Genomic DNA, 23951 nt, shown 5'->3' on the forward strand with positions numbered 1-23951 from the left:
AGTGGAAATCTGGAACACTCTCCCCCAAAAAGCTGTTGAGGCCGGGGGGTCAATTGAAAATTTCAACACTGAGATTGATAGATTTTTGTTAGGTAAGGATATTAAAGGTTATGGAACCAAGGCGGGTAGATGGAGTTAAGATACAGATCAGCCACAATCTAATTGAATGATGGAACAGGCTCGAGGGGCTGAATGGCCTCCTCCTGTTCCTCTGTTCATATTTTTCTAGGGTTAATTATAGGGATGCTGTTTTATTTTATAAAATACATTGGTCAGTTCTTCCTATTTTTGCATTTTATTCTATTTCTTTGTCTGCCTGTCTTAATACCATGAACACCTCTGCTCAGTGCAGCACCAGAGCTCAGATTAGGAATTTAGCAGCGAAGGTACAGAATTCTATTCTCCTCAGTGGGCAGCACCCTCGCCTCTGAGTCAGAAGGTTATGGGTTCAAGCCCCACTCCAGGGACTTGGGCACAAAAATCTAGGCTGACACTCCCAGTGCGGTGCTGAGGGAGTGCTACACTGTCGGAGGAGCTGTCTTTCAGATGAGACATTAAACCGAGGTCCCGTCTGCCCTCTCAGGGGACGTAAAAGATCCCGCGGCACTATTTCGAAAAAAATCAGGGGCGTAATCCTCGGTGTCCTGGCCAATATTTATCCCTCAATCAAAATGGTCATTATCACATTGCTGTTCATGGGGCCTTGCCGTGTGCAAATTGGCTGCCGCATTTCCCACATTACAACAGCGAGTACACTTCAAAAGTACTTAATTGGCTGTAAAGCACTTTAGGACGTCCTGAGGTCGTGAAAGGCGCTGGAGAAATGAATCTGAAGGGGCTGACAGGGTAGATGCAGGGAGGATGTTTCCCCTCATGGGGGAATCCAGAACTAGGGGGCATAGTTTCAAAATAAGGGGTCGCCCATTTAAAACGGAGATGAGGAGGAATTTCTTCTCTCAGAGAGTCGTGAATCTTTGGAATTCTCTTCCCCAGAGAGCTGTGGAGGCGGAGTCATTGAATATATTCAAGGCGGAGATAGACAGACATTTGAGCTACAGGGGAGTCGAGGGTTATGGGGAGCGGGCGGGAAAGTGGAGTTGAGGCCAAGATCAGATCAGCCATGATCTTATTGAATGGCGGAGCAGGCTCGAGGGGCGGAATGGCCGACTCCTGCTCCTATTTCTTATGTTCTTAAGTCTTTTTTTCTTTTTTTTACCCTATCTCTGTAACCTTCTGCAGCCCTACAACCCTCCGAGATCTCAGCACTGCTCCAATTCCAGCCTCTTGCGCATCTCCGATTTCCTTCGCTCCACCATTGGCAGCCGTGCCTTCAGCTGCTGAGGCCCTAAGCTCTGGAAATCCCCTCCTAAACCTCTCCGCCTCTCGATCTCTCTCTCCTCCTTTAAGATGCTCCTTAAAACCTACCTCTGTGACCAAGCTTTTGGTCACCTGTCCTAATATCTCCTTATGTGGAGTCAAACTTTGTTTGATAATCGCTCCTGTGAAGCGCCTTGGGACGTTTTACTATGTTAAAGGTGCTTTCACATGAGAACTTACAAGCTCCATTTTTACAAGACAGCAACAGGTTTCAAAGTCTTCAGGAACAACTAGAACTTGGTCCTACATTGAGCCTCAATGTTGGTTCATTAACATCGAATTCACCGTGCCATCCCAATTATTTCTTATTGAATGTGGAGTGTGGAGTGTTCCTTTACCTGGTTTTAGACTATTGTGTTACTGTAAATGTAAAACAGAATTAAACACTGTTAATTTGTTTAATTATCATTTTTAACTAACACACCCCAGTAGACTCAACTGTAGCTAAACTCACAGGTCAATCTAAACGCAGAAATGTGTTTTATCTCATCTGATCATACCCACTCTATAGAATTCCAAACACCACCACACAAAATAAGGATTCCTTTCATGTTCATAAATATTTATAAGAAAAATATATTCTATTAACCGCCAACAATTGGTTATTGCAGTGCATTTCTCCACCTACGAGCCGGAGCTCTTCGCACGGTACTGCCAGACCTCGATATTATTGGAACTTGACTCCCTGCTGTCCCAGCAAGCTTTGAGGGAGGCCATAGATAACACCGAACTGGTAGAAGCAAAGGAGAAACACGGTCAGGTTACAGACCTCATTCAGGTAAACGGTTCATTAAACATCGTGGTCCATCACTAGAGAAGGTAGTGCGTAACAGAGGAGCTTGAAACTGTCCTTAGAGTAACGAGACCGTCCCTCCCTCCCTCCCCTCTCCCTCACTCTCCTTCCCTCTCCCTCTCTCCCACCTTTCCTCTCCCTCCTCTTCCTTCCCTCTCTCCCACCCCCTCCCTCCCTCTCTCCCACCCCCTCCCTCCCTCTTCCTCCCTCTCCCTCCCTCTCTCCCACCCCCTCCCTCCCTCTCTCCCACCCCTCCCTCCCTCTTCCTCCCTCTCCCTCCCTCTCTCCCACTCCCTCCCTCCCCCTTCCTCCCTCCCTCTCTCCCACCCCCTCCCTCCCTCTTCCTCCCTCTCCCTCCCTCTCTCCCACCCCCTCCCTCCCTCTTCCTCCCTCTATCCTCCCTCACTCCCTTGCTTCCACCCTCCCTCTTCCTCACTCATTCTCTCTCCCTCACTCTCCCCTCTATCGCTCCTTCCCTTTCTCCCACCCTCCCTCTCTCTCCCTCCCTCTCTTCCTCTCCCTCCCTCCCTCTCTCCCTCACTCTCCCTCCCTCCTTCCCTCACTCTCCCTCAATCTCCCCTCTATCCCTCACTTACTTCCTCCTCTCTCCCTCACCCTCCCACCCTCCCTCTCCCTCACTCTCCCCTCTATCCCTCATTCATTCTCTCCCTCCCTCCCTCTCTCCCTCGCCCTCCCTCCCTCCCTCTCCCTCACTCTCCCCTCCCTCCCTCCCTCTCCCTCACTCTCCCCTCTCTCCCTCGCCCTCCCTCCCTCCCTCTCCCTCACTCTCCCCTCCCTCCCTCACTCTCCCCTCCCTCCCTCTCTCCCGCACCCTCCCTCCCTCTCCCTCACTCTCCCCTCCCTCACTCTCCCCTCCCTCCCTCCATCTCCCTCTCCCTCACTCTCCCCTCCCTCCCTCAATCTCCAGCTCTCCCTCTCCCTCCCTCAATCTCCGTCCCTCACTCTCCCCTCTATCCCTCACTCACTCTCTCCCTCCCTCCCTATTTTAAACTATATTTAGTAACAAACTCGATTTGTTTCCAATTTAGCAATTGGATGATATTTGGCGAGAAGTGCGCTGGATCACAGATGTGCTGCAGTACGCCCGATATAGACAGCCCCCCACTGGAACACCTCTATCCTGGATCCTGGAGATCTCAACTATTGAGATAAAGGAGAAACCAAAGTCAGTCACAGACCACCAGAACTCCACCATCGGTTCTCCAGATTATGACAGGAGGAAGAAACATTCAGGTGCATGTATATAAAAAGCACCTGGGAATTGGCTGGTGCAGTGAATTCTCCTTTACCTCTGGGGCCTGGCTTCAGGGTTAACACATGTACTGGGGTTACGCTCTCCTCTGTCTTTTGAGATGAATTTTCTGGGATTGGTCCCTACACAGCCTTGTCCTCGACTAACTGGATACAAACATTGGGGGTCAACTTCGCTGCCTGAGCTGTGACCTGGTGGGTAGACTACTCACCCGTTATAGAACGTACCCAATTTTCATCAACGGGCAGCCAATCTGCTTTGCCCGGCTACTGCCTAGACAGTAACGGTAAAAATTACACCCATCATTTCCAGGCTATTATTTTTGTGGCATTTTATAATGATTTCCACCCCTCACTAGCTTTCTCCACTCCTCTCCTGAGGTAGTGCATTTCTGCAGGCGTTACACTATCTCGCCCAAGTGCCCATTCTTCATGTACGAGCCTTGACAGTGAATGTCAGAACTCGTGAGTATCCTCCTTCTGCAGGTGGTGAGCAGAATCTCTTTGGAGTTGAGTTGACTATAAGGTGACATGCCTGGTGGTAGGAGATTGGATCCAAGTCAATCCTCTGTGACAGACTGAGCTGGTGGACAAATCTGTAGTTGATCATTGAAGAATTTCTATCGCGCCTTTCACGACCTCAGGACGTCCCAAAGCGCTTTACGGCCAATGAAGGACTTCTTGAAGTGTAGTCACTGTTGTAATGTAGGAAGCCAATTTGCGCACAGCAAGCTCCCACAAACAGCAATGTGGTAATGACCTGATCATCTGCTCTTTTTTATAAATATTGACCAGCCAGCCTATCCCATTGATGGAAGCTATAGAGGTAAACCTATCACTGGAGCTGGGGTTCCTCCCAGTCAACTCCAGATAACCCTACAAACCAGTGTCTTAATGGATAGAATTGGTGCAGTTGGACAAGCGAGGGGAAGCTTTCTCGTGCTCTGTGTTGGTAAGCTGTGTGTTTTAGGGATCAGCCTTACCTCAGTTGTTGCACTCTTACCTTCTGAGCCAGTAGGTCGTGGGTTCAAGTCCCACCCCAGAAACTGGAGCACATAATCTATGCGGGAATGCTGCACTGGCGGAGTTTCCGTCTTTTGGATGAGATGTAAATCCAAGGCACTCACTGCCTGTCCTCTTAGGTGGACCTAAACCGCCCCATGACACCACTTGAAGAAGAGCAGGGGAGTTCTCCTGGTGTCCTGGCCAACATTTATCCCTGGTTAGAATGTGGAACTCGCTGCCACAGGAAATAGCTTAGATGCTTGCAAAAGGAACACTAGATGAGTACATGAGAGAAAAGGGAATAGAAAGATATGCTGAAAGGCTGAAATGAGGTGGATAGAATGGGAGGAGACTTGCGTGCAGAATAAACACCAGCACAGACGAATGGGGCCGAATGGCCTGTTTCTGTGCTGCATTTCCTATGTAACCAGTACCACCAAAACAGATTAACTGGTCATTTATCTCATTGCTCTTTGTGGGAGCTTGCTGTGCGTAAATTGGTTGCTGCATTTCCTACATTACAACAGTCACAACACCTCAAAATGTACTTGGATAGCTGTGGTGCCTCGGGACATTCTGAGGTTGCGGAAAGCACTGTCTAAATACAAGTTCGTTCTTTCCTTTTTCATTCCTGGGATGTGAGTGTCGCTGGCATGGCCAACATTTATTGCCCATCCCTAAGTGGCTTGCTAGGCCATTTCAGAGGGCAGTTAAAAGTCAACCACATTGCTGTGGGTATCGAGTCACAAGTAGGCCAGACCAGCAGATTTCCTTTCCTAAAGGACATTAGTGAACCAGATGGGTTTTTACAACAATCGGATAGTTTCACGGTACCCAGTACTAATGTTAGCTTTTCATTTGAGATTTGTTATAACTGAATTTAAATTCCGCAGCTGCTGCCATAGTGGGATTTGAACTCATGTCGTTTGGATCACTAGTCCAGCAACATAACCACTATGTTACTGTACCCCACACTTTGAATCTGGTTAAACTCTAGCAGAATCATTGTGCACACATAAGGCTTTCTAAGACTTGCTTAGAGAAGAGGGGTGTGTCCTTCCTAAGAGGCACTCCATATTAGGCAATCAGCAGCTCTGCTTCGCTTGAGTGCTCAGTAGTTTGGTTTTGAGACTCTTAAGCTTAGTGATCATAAGAACCATAGAATCGTACAGCATAGCAGGAGGCCATTCGGCCCATCGTGCCTGTGCTGGCTCTTTGAAAGAGCTCTCCAATTAGTCTCACTCCCCGCTCTTTTCCCAAAGCCCTGCAAATTTTTCCTTTTCAAGTATTTATCCAATTCCCTTTTGAAAGTTACTATTGAATCAGGTAGTGCATTCCAGATCACAACAACTCGCTGCGTAAAAAGGTTTCTCCTCATCTCCCCTCTAGATCTTTTGGCAAGTACTTTAAATCTGTGTCCTCTGGTTACCGACCCTCCTGCCAGTAGAAACAGTTTCTCTCTATCTACTTTATCAAAAAAAAACATAATTTTGAAAACCTCTATTAAATCTCCCCTTAACCTTCTCTGCTCTAAGGACAACAATTCCGGCTTCTCCAGTCCCTCCACATAACTGAAGTCCCCCATCCCTGGTACCATTCTAGTAAATCTCCTCTGCCTTGACGTCCTTCATGAAGTGTGGCGCCCAGAATTGGACACAATACTCCAGCTGAGGCCTAACCAGTGATTTTTAGCACAACTTCCTTGCCTTTGTACTCTATGGGCTGGATTTTGTCAATGGGGACGTGATGGAGGCGGGACTCCCACTTTTTGGGTTGTAGTCCCGCCTCCATTGATTTGTGGCCAACCCACGCGATTTTCCCTTGATTGACCTTGTTGAGCCCGCCCAGCGGGCTTGGCAGGCCAATTAAGGGACACCCGGTTACAGGTGACGTCAGGGATTGACATTTCATCTGTCAAGAGCTTTTGACAGCTGAAATATCAGCATTTGACAGCTCTGTGAAGCTGTCAAACACTGACAATCTGACTTCTAACTTGAGTCCTTCTCCACAGACTCAGTTAGAAATCTCTCCAGAACAGAAAGCAGAGGCTGCAACTTTTGACAGCTCGCGGCCATTCTGCTTTCTGTGCCAGTGAGATGAGGGACTCCCGAGACCTGAAGGAAGGAAGCCTGCATTAGTAAGTAAAGATAAGTAAAACTTATTTAAACACTTTACACACACCAAACACACTTACCTCTGCACTCATGCACCCATCACTCACCTGAACACCAGACATCTTGAACCATCCAAGCCCTTCAGCCCGACGGTCCACCTTGCTAACTTGGCGTGGTTTTGGAGCCGTCGGGAATCCCACGCTTCAGCAATAAAAATAGGGATTAGGCCAAAAACTGCCTGTTAACTACCTGTTAACAGGCAGATAATTGGCACTAATCCCCTTCCTGCCTTGGGGAGGCGGCTCCCAGCACAGGTCGGGTACCCGCCTCCTGGGAAACGGGCATGGAGGTGGGTTGGGGGCGGGAAGGGTTTGTGCCCCCCGATTCTGCAATTTTAACACCCCACACGCCTCCAATCCCACCTCCACGACCCTGGGAAATTCGAGCCCTCTGACTCTGTTTATGAAGCTTTGGGTTTCTGTGGCGTCAGACGTCCAATGAACCAAAGCAAAAGGGTTGGCGGGCTACTTAACTGTAGGGGTCCCACAGCCCAGCCCAATCTGGTCCTTGCTAAGTGTTCACACATAAGCACCTTCCAAAGATCACTGAATGGAGATCAGGAGCAAGAACCCTTGTTTATTTTTTTAACCTCCCTCAGCCAGACACACAGGGCGAAAAATTGAGTCGCGCCCCAGAAAAATTAGTGCCCCCGCAATGGAAATTGAGTGCTAGCACCCCAAGAGGGAAGCGGAGTGCTACTGGGACGCTGCGAGGGAATATCGCGGCACATCGCACCACAGTATTGCAGGCCTTCCTCCCCTTCTTAAAGGGGAGGGGCCTTGCGCAGCGTGACCCAGGGCCCAGCTGGGCCCCCTGGGATCGGGAGTGCCAACAAAAATGGCCGCCTTATACCTCATCTTTAAATAGCGCTGCCCTGGCTGCAGGTAGGCCCCCCTGACCCCATCGGACATAGCGTCCAGCGGTAAGTCAGGGGACGCTCCCGAAGATTGTGGCCGGGGCGCAAGCAGGGCGCGAGCGGGGTGCTGCGTACAGCGATGACATCATCGCCGGCAGCACAGCGCCACAGGGTGCTACCGGTTACTGCCGCTGCTAACCTCCCGCTGAATTTCGCAACTGAATTTTTAGCCCACAGAATCCTATGGTATCAGTTGGATATATGAATCCTCCACACAATCTGGCCATTCGGCCCAACCAGTCCATGCCAGCATTTATGCAAGAAGTTTTTTTAGTGGTGGGTCTTATTCTTTTATTGTACATGTTTCCATTATTAGAATAATACCAGAACTGAGAACTATCAGGAAAGACTGAACAGGCTGGGGTTCTTTTCTCTAGAAAAGAGAAGACTGAGGGGTGACCTGATCGAGGTCTTTAAGATTATGAAAGGGTTCGATAGGGTAGATGTAGAGAAGATGTTTCCACTTGTGGGGAGTCCAAAACTAGGGCCCATAAATATAAGACAGTCACTAATAAATCCAATAGGGAATTCTGGGGAAACCTCTTTACCCAGAGAGTGGTGAGAATGTGGAACTCGCTACCACAGGGAGTGGTTGAGGAGAAAAGCATCGATGCATTTAAGGAGAAGCGGGATAAACACACGAGGGAGAAAGGAATAGAAGGTTGTGTTGATGGGGTGAGATGAAGAGGGGTGGGAGGAGGCTGGTGTGGAGAATAAACACCGGCACGGACCCGTTGGGCCGAATGGCCTGTTTCTGTGCTGGAAATTCTGTGTGATTCTATGAAAGCGTCACTCTTTCCATCTTCAATTTCTTTCAGATTGTAAAGAAATCCCGGATGAAGATGATGTTTTCTGGCCAATGGAGAGAGACTGCAATTCAAACCGCGCCCTGAGCTCCGATCAGCTGGGCTCAATGTGTCCCCGGGGCGGCGCGCACCATCACTGGGGGACAAGCGACGTCATAGACACAGACAGTACAAACCCACGGCAGCACTTTGCTCTCCACAGGGAACAACACGGACACAGGGGAGCTGGCAAACTGTTCTATCGGACTGGGAGTCTGGAATTTAAAGAGCAGATGCTCAAGGAAGGCAGCCCCTGCAAGTTCTGGTCACAGCCAGGGTCAATGGATGAAAGCGCAGAGGAGCCTGATTGCGAAGGTCCCTACACTTTCAGCAGTGAGAGTGTCCGACACATCCGTCTACCTAAATGCAGTTTGGTCGAGTGGATCAAGAGCTCGCAGGAGACCTAAGAATCATATTACCTTAAAGCTGGACTAACCATTTAGATGTAAATTATCCCAGCTCTGATTAAAGAGTCACACAGCATCTCTGAGGTTTTTAAACAGAGTTGAGGGGTCACTTGGGTATTGCAGTGAGTTAGATACTGGCCTGAGTTCCCCAAGACCTGCAGCCCAGTCAGGGCAGAAGGGGTTAAGTCTCCTGTCTGCTGGTGGAGTGAGTGTGGGCAGTCTCCTACCAGTGCCTCGGGGTGGGGGGGGGGGAGGGGCGCATCGGCCCATACCGTAAAACCTGACCCTAATTCCACAGTCGTTGCCCTCTCAATGATTGAAGGCTCAGGTTGGCTGGTGTGGGAAGTGGAGTCATTCACACCAGTGCTCTCTTCTCAAGTTGGGAACTGAGGCATATTTGTGGGATGGACGAGAGGGAGCTTTGCTTTGCATCGAGCCAAGCTTTCAAAGGGATGTGATTGTGGTTTTGGGAGCGACGGACCCCAGGAGAGCCATATAATCAGTGCTGTGACGGCTGTTCATTGTATCAATTATTCACCAGTTCCCAGCACCTTTATAGTGGCGAGTTCCTCCTTTAATATCATAGAATCATAGAACGACACAGCACAGAAGGAGGCCATTCAGCCCATCGTGCCTGTGCCAACTCTTTGAAGGCACTATCGAATTTGACCCATTCCCATGCTCTTTCCCCATAGCTTGCAATTTTTTCCTTTACAAGTATTTATCAAATTCAAGTTACTGTTAAATCTGCTTCCGTCTGCTTTCAGTCCGAGCATTCCAGATCGCAACAACCCGCTGCGTAAAAAACATTCTCCTCATGTCGCCCCTGGTTCTTTTGCCAGTGACCTTATTATTGGGGAGAGGGGTTTGGAGCCTGCAAGCCCCAAGCCCTGGCAATCTGGCCCTCAAAGCTCAAGCAACTCAATCCTATTGGTGCTTATTCTTTACTCGCTGGTTTGAATGTTGTTTGGAAAGGGTTAGCGCAGTAGGCTCGTTGGTGGATGAATCAGAATGCTAATTAGTGTCAACAACAGCAACAACTTGCCTTTATCTGGCGCCTTTAACGTAGTAAAACGCCCCAAGACGCTTCACGGGAGCGATTATCAGACAACCTTTGACACCGAGCCACCTAAGGAGATATTAGGACAGGTGACCAAAACTTGAGCGATATGCAAATTAATGGGAATGTGGTTCTAAACTTTATACGTGGTCCCAGGTTCCATAATTCGGCTCTTCTGGGATGCAGCATCACCTCATGTTGGGTATGAAGTTTCTCCGCACCATTCATCGTTCCCCATTCACAATAGCACTGCCCAATCACAGCGCTCGGTTAGAGGAGCTGCGCAATGAGTGGACCAGGGACGCTCTCTTCCCCCAATTTTCCTCATCCCTGGACACTCCTCACAGACAGCTGAGTGAGGGGTGCCACATTGCTGTGTACAGGTATGTCGGGCTGTGTACAGGTATGTCGGACCGTGTACAGGTATGTCGGGCCATGTACAGGCATGTCAGGCAGTGTACAGGCATGTCGGGCAGTGTACAGGTATGTCGGGCTGTGTACAGGTATGTCGGGCCGTGTACAGGTATGTCGGACAATGTACAGGTATGTCGGACAATGTACAGGTATGTCGGGCAGTGTACAGGTATGTCGGGCAGTGTACAGGTATGTCGGAAAATGTACAGGTATGTCGGGCAATGTACAGGTATGTCGGGCAATGAACAGGTATGTCGGGCAGTGTACAGGTATGTCGGACAATGTACAGGTATGTCAGGCAGTGTACAGGTATGTCGGGCAGTGTACAGGTATGTCGGACAATGTACAGGTATGTCGGGCAGTGTACAGGTATGTCGGGCAGTGTACAGGTATGTCGGGCAGTGTACAGGTATGTCGGACAGTGTACAGGTATGTCGGGCCGTGTACAGGTATGTCGGGCCGTGTACAGGTATGTCAGGCCGTGTACAGGTATATCGGGCCGTGTACAGGTATGTCGGGCCGTGTACAGGTATGTCAGACCGTGTAAAGTTATGTCGGGCCGTGTACAGTTATGTCAGGCCGTGTACAGTTATGTCGGGCCGTGTACAGGTATGTCGGGCTGTGTAGAGGTATATCGGGCCGTGTACAGGTATATTAGACCGTGTACAGTTATATCGGACTGTGTATAGGTATATCAGGCCGTGTACAGGTATGTCGGGCCGTGTACAGGTATATCGGGCCCTGTACAGGTATGCCAGGCCATGTACAGGTATGTCAGGCTGTGTACAGGTATGTCGGACAATTTACAGGTATGTCGGGCCATGTACAAGCATGTCGGACAGTGTACAGGTATGTCGGGCAATGTACAGGTATGTCGGACAATGTACAGGCATGTCAGACAATGTACAGGCATGTCGGGCAATGTACAGGTATGTCGGACAATGTACAGGTATGTTGGGCCGTGTACAGGTATGTCGGGCCGTGTACAGGTATGTCGGGCCGTGTACAGTTATGTCGGGCCGTGTACAGTCATGTCGAGCCGTGTACAGGTATGTCGGGCCGTGTACAGTTGTGTCGGGCCGTGTACAGGTATGTCAGACTGTGTACAGTTATGTCGGGCTGTGTACAGGTATATCGGGCCGTGTACAGGTATATCGGGCCGTGTACAGGTATATTGGACTGTGTACAGGTATATTGGACTGTGTACAGTTATATCGGACTGTGTATAGGTATGTCGGACTGTGTACAGGTATGTCGAGCCATGTACAGGTATATGGGATTGTGTACAGGTAGATATCCCACGTGGTTAAATAAATGGAGGCTGTCACGGAGCTGTGGCTCACTGATTCCAAGGTGGGTCGTTCAGACAGGATATCCTGGGATTGACCTGAATTAAAATACTCACGATGAGCTTCCCTACCCCTATTGTGCCTCGCACTGAGAACTTGCACAAGGGAAGGAAAGGGAAACTGCATGGATGAGCAGCTCTTAAAGGGCGACTGGGGAAAGTTAATGAGATGTGCCTGTTACATTTTTGGATATTTCGCTTGGATTCAACACCTCAGACAACTCCCATGGGCAAGCCTTCATTCCCTACGACCCAGAGTGTGCCTTTACCAGCCCAATAGCTCAATAATTTGTAGCACGTCCAGGAATTATACTGAAAACTCGTACTATTGTATTTTAGTTACTGGTTAAAGCATGTGTTCTTACGTGATCTTCACAAAGCAGCAGAATAATTAAAAAAGCATTTCTGTAGCGCCTTTCACAACCTCAGAGCGTCCCAGAGACCTTTACAGCCAGTGACGTGCTTTTGAAGTGTGGTCACTGTAGTAATGTAGGAAACACAGAAGCCAATTTGCGCACAGCAAGCTCCCACAACAACTTGTTTGGTTTCTTCCTCCTCCTCCCCCGCACCCCACCCCCCTCCAGCCATTAACTCAAGCACAGTTCCGATCCAGACCGGAGCAGACTGTGAGATTCTCCCATAATCATATCATTGTTGAGTGTTCCTACACCACCTGAGATAACGAACCCTTAAAGAATGGGTACCTCACAATCACTGAACTAAAGCAAACCTTCAGAGAACACACTGCTGCCTCAGAAACACTTTTATTAATTATACTTGGTCACTCCAATGCAGAGGCTTGTGTTATTTACCATAATCCATATTACTTTCAAAACATATCAGTGAGATTCCTGGTAGTTAAATCACCAGCCCAGCGCACAGAGAACAAGTCCTGGTCCAGCGAGGTGTTGTGATAACTGTCTGTACAAGTAGAGAGCCCTGATTGCTCAGGTGTCGGGTGCTGTCCAGTGTAGAAGTGAGCTGCACAGACCAGGTGCCAGGTTTGATCCTGAAGTTCGCTGAGCTGAAGGATGCAACAATTGGTCTTTGTGACCCTGAGCTAGGGACAGGAACACAAACAACCGCGGTTCACACTCCTGAATTATCCAATGACTCCTGTGAGAGAGTTGTAGATGTCAATGGAAGAAAGGATCAGATGTGGCTGTGATGCAGCCCCGGGTCAAATAGCCTACTGATAACTCTCTGTGCTCGCACAAATGCTTGGGCAAGATACCAGAGGATGGCTGCTGCCTGTGGAACTAACAAAACGTATGTCAAAGCCTGAACTCATAAATGATGACTGCCACTCGGTTGAGATAGCAGAGGGCAGGAACTGCCCACGTAACAATACCCCAGCACTTCAGTGGAGCAACTAAACAATCTCTGCAACTCAGGTTCCTGGGTAACTCCTGCGTGGAGATATTTTTCTTATCACACAGCTGTCCTTGACATAATCTATCTGTGATACTTGTAGTAGATTTTCAGCTGCAACAAAAATGGTTTTTAATAGGCACCTCTTGTAGATTTTATTGCCCAAGAAATGCATTTGAAGCTTATTTGTGATGTCACGCTCTCACTGTAATGTCATGCTGTCGCTGTGATGTCACTGTGATGTCACACTGTTGCGGTAATATGCTGTTGCTGTGATGTCACGCTGTCGCTGTGATGTCACGCTGCTGCTGTGATGTCACACTGTCGCTGTGATGTCATTGATGTCACGCTGTCGCTGTGATGTCACTGTTGTCATGCTGTTGCTGTGATGTCAATCTGATGTCACGCTGTCACTGTGATGTCATGCTGTTGTGATGTCATGCTGTTGCTGTGATGTCACGCTGTCGCTGTGATGTCACATTGTTGCTGTGCTGTCACTCTGATGTCACACTGTCGCTGTGATGTCATGCTGTCGCTGTGATGTCACGCTGTTGCTGTGATGTCACGCTGTCCTTGTGATGTCACGCTGTCACTGCGATGTCATGCTGTCGCTGTGATGTCACACTGTCGCTGTGATGCCATGCTGTCGCTGTGGTGTCACGCTGTCCTTGTGATGTCACGCTGTCCTTGTGATGTCACGCTGTCCTTGTGATGTCACGCTGTCACTGCGATGCCATACTGTCGCTGTGATGTCATGCTGTCGCTGTGGTGTCACGCTGTCCTTGTGATGTCACGCTGTCCTTGTGATGTCACGCTGTCCTTGTGATGTCACGCTGTCACTGCGATGCCATACTGTCGCTGTGATGTCATGCTGTCGCTGTGATGTCACGCTGTTGCTGTGATGTCATGCTGTCCTTGTGATGTCACGCTGTCACTGCGATGTTATGCTGTCGCTGTGATGTCATGCTGTCGCTGCGATGTCACGCTGTCGCTGTGATGTCACGCTGTCCTTGTGATGTCACGCTGTCCTTGTGATGTCACGCTGTCACTGCGATGCCATACTGTCGCTGTGATGTCATGCTGTCGCTGTGATGTCACGCTGTTGCTGTGATGTCATGCTGTCCTTGTGATGTCACGCTGTCACTGCGATGTTATGCTGTCGCTGTGATGTCACACTGTCGCTGTGATGTCATGCTGTCGCTGCGATGTCACGCTGTCGCTGTGATGTCACGCTGTCCTTGTGATGTCACGCTGTCCTTGTGATGTCACGCTGTCACTGCGATGCCATACTGTCGCTGTGATGTCATGCTGTCGCTGTGATTTCACGCTGTTGCTGAGATGTCACGCTGTCCTTGTGATGTCACGCTGTCACTGCGATGCCATACTGTCACTGTGATGTCACGTTGGCGCGGTGATGTCACACTGTCGCTGTGTTGTCACACTGTTGCTGTGATGTCGTACCTGTGAGAAGGTGACACTCGAGTCCATTGCTGATCCTGCACATAATTGTGATGAGAATCAAAACTGTGACGTGAAAGTGCAATCGAGGACCATGAGGAATGTGGTAATGTGTTGGCGCAGTCTGAGTGTGAGACTGAGATTCAACGGCACAAAGCATAAAATGGTGGCCTTCAAAAAGCCTTGTCTTTCTTTTCTCCATTGCGAGAAGGTGCATCAGGAAGGGATCAATAACCATGAGAGGGCTCGGTATTTGCAACGATATCTTAATTTGTCGTACTATTATTTACAGCACTAACATATTTTCCTTCATTCCCACTTTGTCCGAGTCGTTCCTTTCTTTTGTTTTCACTTCCTCCACTTCTTTCACCGGAGCCGGGATGTAGTTGGCACCCGGGGCCTCCAAGCACCGCAACCAGCTGCAGCACACCGTCAGCAGCGTGACGAAGATCACGGTGCCACCAAACAGCAGGATGATGACAAACCCACCAAGGTGCCACGGCTCTTCCATTGAATCAGTCGACAGGCCTCTGATGAGGAGGCGTGCTGATTCCACCAGGCCTGAACTGTTTTGGGCAGCCTCCATATTGTATCAGGAGCCCCTCACTGAGCAGGACAGACACAGAGATTAATCTTTGATGGCAATCTTCCTTTTGCATTGGATGCAATCGTCTTCTGAGTCCGTGTCAGCTGGATTGCCATTGCAATCGCACCTAGCTGATGGTGCTAGTTGCTATGGCAACAAGAAAATTGGAAAACAGTCAGCTGATAATCAATTCGTCCTTCCGGCAGAAATGCTTAAAGGGTCGTGTATAATTATCAGCATTTTCGCAAGGATACTCTGAGGAGGAGAGGGGATTTTGCTTCTGTGTATAAGAACATTATATCAACGTAAAATAAATAACCATCCCGTTTTACAGTATGATTCTGGATAAAGGAGGTCCAGTTAAAGGAAAAGGTGTCTGAGCTGCTGTGGAAAGCAAAAATGATGGACAGCACCCTCCTAACAGGAGAGGAAGCTTGTTATCTGATCGGTGATCTGTCTTATCTGAGTCCTGCTACTGTCAGGACCCCTCGGAACTGTCCTCTCTCCATTCTTGCTGTGTTGAAAGAAAAGAAAGACTTGCATTTCTATAGCGCCTTTCACGACCTCAGGACGTCCCAAAGCGCTTTACAGCCAATGAAGCACTTTTTAAACTGTAGTCGCTGTTGTAATGTAGGAAACGCGGCAGCCAATTTGCGCACAGCAAGCTCCCACCAACAGCAATGTGATAATAACCAGATCATCTCTTTTAGTGATGTTGGGTGAGGGATAAAGGGACACTGGGCCTCATTGCACAATCACCTACTCTCACTATTACCTCGCACCTCAAAGCTGTACATCTCCTCACCACACCTCACTCCCCTCCTCCCACATCTTTCCGCCTTACTTCAGTGAGGTCACAGTTAAGGTCGCCAACAGTTCGACGTATTCCTGGAGTTTCATCACATGGCCTCCAGCCCCACTCGGTCAATCAGCCCTCCCCCCCCCCCCCATCTCCAATATTTTTTATAACTAATTATAGTAATCTGGGATGTTATGATTAAGGTTATCCACCAGGTGGTGCTGTAGCCAATGCTGCTGCTAAGGTCAGGGGTTGCTTCCTGTTAAGGTCAGGGGTTAGCTTCCTGCTAAGGTCAGCAAAGGTGCAATGCCTGGAAGCAGGCCTGCCTGGTTGTCTCGCAGTCGTTCAATAAAGTACTCGTCTTAATCCTCATACCTCGCCTCTTCGAGTTCCTTGTCTCACTACATGGATTTATCACATTGGCGACAAGGTAAAACAGGACCCTGAATAAGAGAAGTCTGCCAGGACATTTACACAACAAAATCACAAGCTGCAGTTAGCTACCAGTTGGAAGAGAGCATGACTGCCACGGTAGGAACGGTCTCTGCTTTTGATATTCAAGCACAAACTTGGGAGGAATACTGTGAAGTGTTGGGTTATTTTTTCGAAGCAAATGAAATAAATGATGCCGGAAAAAGGAAAGCCATTCTGCTTAGTTCAGTGGGAAGCCAAACCTACAGTTTGATGAAGAACCTGCTCAGTCCTGAAAAGCCTGGAGACAAATCATTTGTTGAATTAGTGGCTGTGCTAAAAGAATATTTCAACCCTAAGCCTAGTGATATTGTACAGCGGTTCAAGTTTAATTCAAGGGCCAGGAAAGAGGAAGAGAGTGTAATGGACTATGTAGCGGTGTTGCGTAAATTGGCACAAGATTGCAATTATGGGAACAACCTGAAGGAAATGCTGAGAGATAGGCTAGTTTGCGGAATAATGGACGACCGAATGCAGCGCAGATTATTATCCGAGACTGGGCTTACTTATGAAAAAGCATTGGAACTTGCTCAAGCCATAGAGACAGCGAACCGAGATGTAAAAGAAATACAGGGTTCAGACAGGGCTAATGCTACGCAAGTTGCAGGTCAGGTTGTTGTGCACAAGTTGAACATGCATCAGAAACCACAACGTGAGCATGTGAAGGCATGTTATAGATGCAAGGGCGATCACCTGGCGAGTGAATGCCGGTTTCTGGAGGAAAAGTGCTACAAGTGTGGGAAACAAGGACACATAAAACGAGCTTGCAGGACGAAATCACCTGTGGAGGAATCCAAACCAAAAGGGGGAGGACAGCAAAACCAAGGGAGAGAAGTGAAAAAACATGGAGCACACCACATCAGCGGGGAAGCTGAGGAAGAAGACATGTTCATAATGTATGGCATGTTAGAGAACATTCCAAAAGTGGCTCCTATCACATTGCAACTGACAGTAAATGACTCTAAGGTGAACTTTGAAGTGGATACAGGGTGCGGCGTGACCATAATGAACAAGGCAGAGTACTCAAAATTGTGGAACCGTGCAAAAGTTCCAGAGTTAAAGCCTTGCTCCCTGCATCTTAAAACATATACAGGTGAACGAGTAGCGACATTAGGTACAGCTAAGGTAACTGTGCAACACAGGGACACAGTGGAACAGCTACCTGTAGTTATAGTATCGGGTACTGGACCAAACCTGTTAGGTCGGGGCTGGATAAAAGAACTTAAATTAAACTGGGGAGCAGTACATCAAATAGATGCAGGCAAACAGTTGACTTTGCAAGAAGCGTTGAGTGAACATGAGAATGTGTTCAAGGAGGAACTTGGCACATTTAATGGCCCCCCAGCTAAGATTTATGTAGACAAGGAGGCACCGCCAAGGTTTTTTAAACAACGACCTGTGCCTTATGCCATGAAGCCAAAGGTAGAGGCTGAGCTTGACCGTCTATTGAGAGAGAACATACTGGAGCCAGTGAAATGTTCGAATGGGCAGCTCCCATAGTACCTGTTTTAAAACTGGACAATTCGGTAAGACTCTGTGGAGACTATAAATTGACAGTCAATCGGGTGTCCAAACTAGAGCAGTATCCTATTCCCAAAACAGAGGATCTCTTTGCAAACCTGGCTGGAGGAAAGAAATTCACAAAGTTGGATATGAGTCATGCCTACTTGCAGATTACACTGGATGACGAATCAAAGAAGTATGTCACCATAAATACACACAAGGGCTTGTTTACATATAACCGCTTACCGTTTGGTGTCTCATCTAGTCCAGCTATCTTCCAGAGGACAATCGAAGGTGTACTGCAAGGGATTCCACATGTTTCCATCTATCTGGATGACATTCTGGTGACGGGAAGAACCGACCAGGAGCATCTGAGCACTCTGAGAGAGGTACTACAGAGATTGGAGAGGGCAGGGTTCCGGCTCAAGAGGAGTAAGTGCACTTTCCTGGGGAATGAGGCAGTGTTCCTGGGACACAGAGTGGACGCCACCGGGCTCCATCCACTCAAGGAGAAGGTACAAGCACTGCAGGACGCCCCTGCTCCTACAAATGTGGCTGAGTTAAAAGCTTACCTGGGACTGCTGAACTATTATAACAGGTTTTTACCAAACTTGTCAACTGTGTTAGCACCTCTTCACAAACTACTGCGCAAGGAGACACAGTGGCAGTGGGGAGAGGAGCAGGGGGTTTCATTTGAACAGTCCAAGAAACTGACGCTGTCGTCAGATGTGCTGGTTCACTACAATGCAGAGAATAATAATAATAATAATCAACTTTTATTGTCATTGTTAGTGCACAAGTGCAGTACAACGAAATGTAGGCTTGCGGCTCCCGAGAGTGTACATTTAGATTAAGACATTTAAACATTTAACATTCATTTGGCTTGTAATACATTAACATAAACATAATAAAGTGCATTGGCAGATGTGCAGGCTTTAGAGTTTATTTGTGGAGTTCAGTAGGATGACAGCCCTGGGAAAGAAGCTGTTCCTAAATCTGGTCGTTCGGGTGCGAATGCATCTGTAGCGTCTCCCAGATGGCAGGAGGGCGAATAGACTGTGGCTGGGGTGGGTAGGGTCTTTGATGATGGTCCGTGACCTCCGTAAACAGCGTTTCTGGTATATGTGCTCTATGGTCGGTAGCCGGGTGCCGGTAATGCGTTGGGCAGTTTTGACTACCCGCTGCAGGGCTTTCCGGTCATAGTAGCTACAGCTGCCATACCATACTGTGATACAGTTCGTCAGGATGCTCTCTATTGTACAGCGGTAAAAGTTAGAGAGGATCAGGGGTGACAGGTTACATCCCTTCAGCCTCCTTAGGAAATATAGGCGCTGCTGGGCCTTCTTCACCAGAGAGGAGGTATTGAGGGACCAGGAGAGGTCTTCCGTGATGTGGACTCCGAGGAACTTAAAGCTGTCCACCCTTTCCACCACAGCCCCATGGATGTGGATGGGGGTGTGACTTCCGCCTTTAGACTTCCTGAAGTCCACAATGATTTCTTTGGTTTTCTTGATGTTGAGGGCCAGGTTGTTATCGGCGCACCACTTCACGAGATGCTGGACCTCCTCCCTGTAGGCTGACTCATCGTTGTTGGTGATCTGGCCTACCACCGTGGTATCATCCGCAAACTTGATGATGGTGTTGGAACCACGAACAGCCACACAGTCGTGAGTGAAGAGGGAGTAGAGGAGGGGGCTCAGCACACATCCTTGTGGGGTCTCCGTGTTCAGGGTCGGGGGGGGAGGTGTGGTTACCTAATTTGACAGACTGGGGTCTGTTTGTTAGGAAGTCCAGGGTCCAGTTGCAGAGGGAAGTGTTCAGGCCAAGAGTGTGGAGTTTGGTGGCCAGCTTGTTGGGGATGATAGTGTTGAATGCTGAGCTGTAGTCTATGAACAGCATTCTGATGTAGGTCTCTTTACCGTCTAAGTGATTCAGTGCAGAGTGTAGAGCAGTTGTGATTGCATCCTCCGTTGATCTGTTTGCACGATAGGCAAACTGGTGTTGGTCAAGAGAGGCGGGAACACTGGCTTTGATGTGAGCCAGGACCAGTCTCTCGAAACACTTCATTATGATGGGTGTGAGTGCGACAGGTCGATAGTCGTTCAGACACGTCACAGCCGTTTGCTTTGGCACAGGAATAATGGTAGCGGTCTTGAAGCATGTAGGGACTACTGCCTGGGCCAATGACAGATTGAAGATGGCGGTGAAGACATCAGCCAGCTGATCAGCACATTCCTTGAGTACCCGTCCAGGGATGCTATCAGGTCCAGCAGCCTTACGTGTGTTCACTCCGTGTAGAACACCCCTTATGTCGGAGGTCGACAGAGTGAGCACCTGGTCTTCCGGGGGTGGCAAGACTTTGGTAGCCGGCTCCCTGTTGTCCCTGTCAAAGCGAGCGTAGAAGTTGTTAAGCTCCTCCAGAAGGGAGGCATCACTGACCGGGGGGCTGGTGTTTTTACTCTTGTAGTCAGTGATTGACTGGATACCTTGCCACATGCGCCGGGGGTCCGAGTTGTTGTGGAAATGATCCTCTATCCGCAGTGTCTGTTTCCTTTTGGCAGTCCTGATACCCTTTTTTAGGTTGGTCCTAGCTGCACTGTAAGCCGCCGCGTCGCCAGATTTAAATGCTGCGTCGCGTGCTTTCAACAGCGAGCGGGCCTCCCCGTTCATCCAGGGTTTGTGGTTGGGGTATGTCCTGATATTTTTATGGGTCGTGACGACCGCGACGCAACTGTTAATGTAGAATAGCACTGTGGATGCGTATTCCTCGATGTCATTATGGGCAAACATGCTCCAATCAGTGCGTTCGAAGCAATCCTGAAGCTCCGAGACTGCCCCCTCTGGCCATACTTTCACTGATCTCACTGATGATTTCACTCTTTTGATGAGCGGTTTGTATGCCGGGGCTAGAAACAGGGAGAGGTGGTCAGACTTCCCAAGGTGGGGGCAGGGAATGGCCTTATAAGCATCTACAATGCTCGTGTAGACTTGATCCAGTGTGTTCTCCCCTCTTGTGGGGCAGGAAACATTCTGGTGGAATTTCGGGAGTACAGATTTTAGGTTTATGTGATTGAAGTCCCCCGCGACGATAAAAGCTCCGTCTGGGTGTGCAGTTTGTTGTTCGCTGATGGCCCTGTAGAGGTCCTTCAGTGCCAGTTTGGCATTAGCGTGTGGTGGGATGTAGACCGCAGTGATGATAACAGCCGTGAATTCCCGAGGCAGGTAGAAGGGTCTGCACCTTACTATGAGGAATTCCAAATCAGCCGAACAGGATCTATCGACATCATTCTCTCTTGTGACGCTTCACCTTACGGGGTGGGGGCAGTTCTTTCACACTGCATGGAAGATGGAACTGAAAGACCAATAGGGTTTATGTCCCGAACTCTAACACCAGCAGAAAAAAACTATTCCCAGTTAGACAAAGAGGGGTTAGCAGTAATGTTTGGGTTACAGAGGTTCCACAAGTACATATATGGCAGGAAGTTCACCATATGCACCGATCATAAACCTCTTATCTCTCTTTTCAATGAAATGAAAGCAGTTCCACAGATGGTGTCACCCTGGATCCAGAGGTGGGCCGTGACGTTGAGGGCATATGAGTATGTCATCGTCTACAAGGTGGGCAAGTACCATGGGAACGCAGATGCTTTGAGCCGCCTTCCACTGTCAGGCACATCTATCCGTGCAGCTCCAGAGGACGGAGTTTTGATGTTGGAGGACACTGACACAGCACTTGTGACTGCAGAGCAAGTAAGAACATGGACAGGTAAAGATCCAGTACTGTCTAGAGTTCGAGAATATGTGGTGAGGGGGTGGCCACAGCATCCGGAAGGGGCTGACTTCACACCCTACAGTGTCAGGAAAACAGAGCTGAGTGTGCAGGATGGTTGCGTGTTGTGGGGAGCACGAGTTATTATTCCACAGCCAGCACAACAGTCTATCCTAGAGCAACTACATCAGTGTCATCCTGGGGTCTCGTGTATGAAAGCCTTGGCTAGGAGTTACTTGTGGTGGCCAAAGCTAGATGAGGAGATAGAAAATCTAGTCAAGACATGCAGCACTTGTCAGGAACACCGGAAGGCACCAGCAGTGGCTCCTCTCCACCCCTGGGAGTGGCCGGATAAACCATGGAGAAGATTGCACTTAGATTATGCGGGTCCATTCATGGGGAAGATGTTCCTCATAATCATTGATGCACATTCCAAATGGATGGATGTTTATCCTGTAAATTCTGCTTCCGCCACTACTACTATAGACTGCCTGCGTCGGAGCTTCAGTAATCAAGGGCTACCGGAGATTGTGGTAAGTGACAATGCCACTTGTTTTGTGAGTACAGAGACAAAAGAGTTCTTGAGAAAAAATGGCATAGTGCAGGTGACCTCGGCCCCATATCATCCATCCTCAAATGGACTTGCGGAGAGAGCCGTACAAACATTTAAAGAGATGATGAAAAAAAGTGCAGAAGGGAGTTTAGCAGCCAAAGTGTCACGGGTTCTGTTCAGCTACAGAATAACACCTCAATCCACCACAGGACTCTCTCCTGCTGAGATGTTATTAGGTCGTAGACTACGCTCCACTCTTGACCTTGTCCACCCAGACCTAAAAAGGAAAATGGAAAACAGACAAAACAAACAAAAAGAGAACCATGACAAAAGAACAAAGAGCCGAAGTTTTGGAGAAGGAGATGCAGTCCTTACCAGGAATTTCAGTTATGGACCCAAGTGGATTCCTGGCTTCATAGACTCAATGACCGGTCCCGTATCATACAAGGTCATGTTGGGTGATGGTAGGGTAGTACACAGACATGTAGATCAGATACTTACCAGACAAGGGGAAATTGAAATGAAGATTCCAGATGCAATGGCTGAGGACAGGGTTGCCCCCAGTTATCCAAGTGCATCTGTGGTGCCACCACCAGGGACAGAGACAATTCCACAGGAACCCATTCATCAAGAGGAAACCATCGTTGCAGAGTTAGATACTCCGAGCACTGCTCAGGAGCAGCTGGTGGCTTCACCACAAACAAGCAGGGACTTTACTGTCAGACGTTCACAAAGGACTCGCAAGCCACCAGAGAGATTGATACTGACCTGTTAGATTCGTCAAGTATGGAACGTGCAGACTTCTTATGTGACCCTTAGGAATGGTTGTTTGTTAAGAAATTCATACTGAAATCTTAAGGGGGGAGGGATATAGTAATCTGGGATGTTATGATTAAGGTTATCCACCAGGTGGTGCTGTAGCCAATGCTGCTGCTAAGGTCAGGGGTTAGCTTCCTGCTAAGGTCAGCAAAGGTGCAATGCCTGGAAGCAGGCCTGCCTGTTTGTCTCGCAGTCGTTCAATAAAGTACTCGTCTTAATCCTCATACCTCGCCTCTTCGAGTTCCTTGTCTCACTACATGGATTTATCACACCAATAAACAAAGGTGGACAAAAAAAATGAAAAAAGACACACATGTGTTTTAAGGCCCCTGTGATTTTTTTCCCCCTGGGTGTTGCTGGCTGCGAGTGACCAGGAGATTAATCTTCAATTCCTGGAGACTCCAGGCCAATCCGGGAGGGTTAGCAACCCCTAAAGTCCACAACGAGATTGGATGCCTTTACATCTGGACCATGAGAGCCGAATGGCTGCTCCCCATGGCGCTTAACCCCTCTTGTACGGCCAGCATCTCTGCAGGGTCTGCGCAGCAACTGAATTCTGCCATTCCTTTTTTATTATTCATTCATGAGATGTGGGCATCGCTGGCAAGGCCAGCATTTATTGCCCATCCCTAATTGCCCTCGAGAAGGTGGTGGTGAGCTGCCTTCTTGAGCCGCTGCAGTCCGTGTAGCAAAGGTACTCCCACAGCGCTGTTAGGGAGGGTGTTCCAGGATCTTGATCCAGCAACGATGAAGGAACGGCCGATATATTTCCAAGTCAGGATGGTGTGTGACTTGGAGGGGAACTTGGAGGTGGTGATATGCCCATGCGCTTGCTGCCCTTGTCCTTCTAGGTGGCAGAGATCATGGGATTGTCATCAACAATTCTCTTCCGTGTATTTCTTATTACTATTTGTAGATCATTTTTTAATGAGCAGGCTGGATTTTCGAGGAACTTTTTTTTAAATGATGTGTTACGGTCTTAATATTGATGAGATAAGGGACTGGAGAAAA

General features: G+C 48.7%; 1 protein-coding gene across 1 annotated transcript in view; it reads left to right on the plus strand.

Annotated features, from left to right (window-relative positions):
* The window catches only part of LOC147098993 (ankyrin repeat and fibronectin type-III domain-containing protein 1-like), a 152048-nt gene extending 143035 nt beyond the window's left edge, over positions 1–9013 (plus strand). Inside the window, exons 17-19 of the mRNA XM_085969508.1 lie at positions 1989–2155; positions 3220–3424; positions 8356–9013. Of these exons, the coding sequence (XP_085825634.1) occupies positions 1989–2155; positions 3220–3424; positions 8356–8789 (806 nt within the window). The 3' untranslated portion in view covers positions 8790–9013. The remainder of the gene's footprint in view (positions 1–1988; positions 2156–3219; positions 3425–8355) is intronic.
* Positions 9014–23951: the final 14938 nt, after the last annotated feature.

The sequence above is a fragment of the Somniosus microcephalus genome, chromosome 28 (genome assembly GCF_052327205.1).
Source record: "Somniosus microcephalus isolate GS21.2 chromosome 28, FLI_Smic_1.0, whole genome shotgun sequence".
Taxonomy (NCBI): Eukaryota; Metazoa; Chordata; class Chondrichthyes; order Squaliformes; family Somniosidae; genus Somniosus; species Somniosus microcephalus.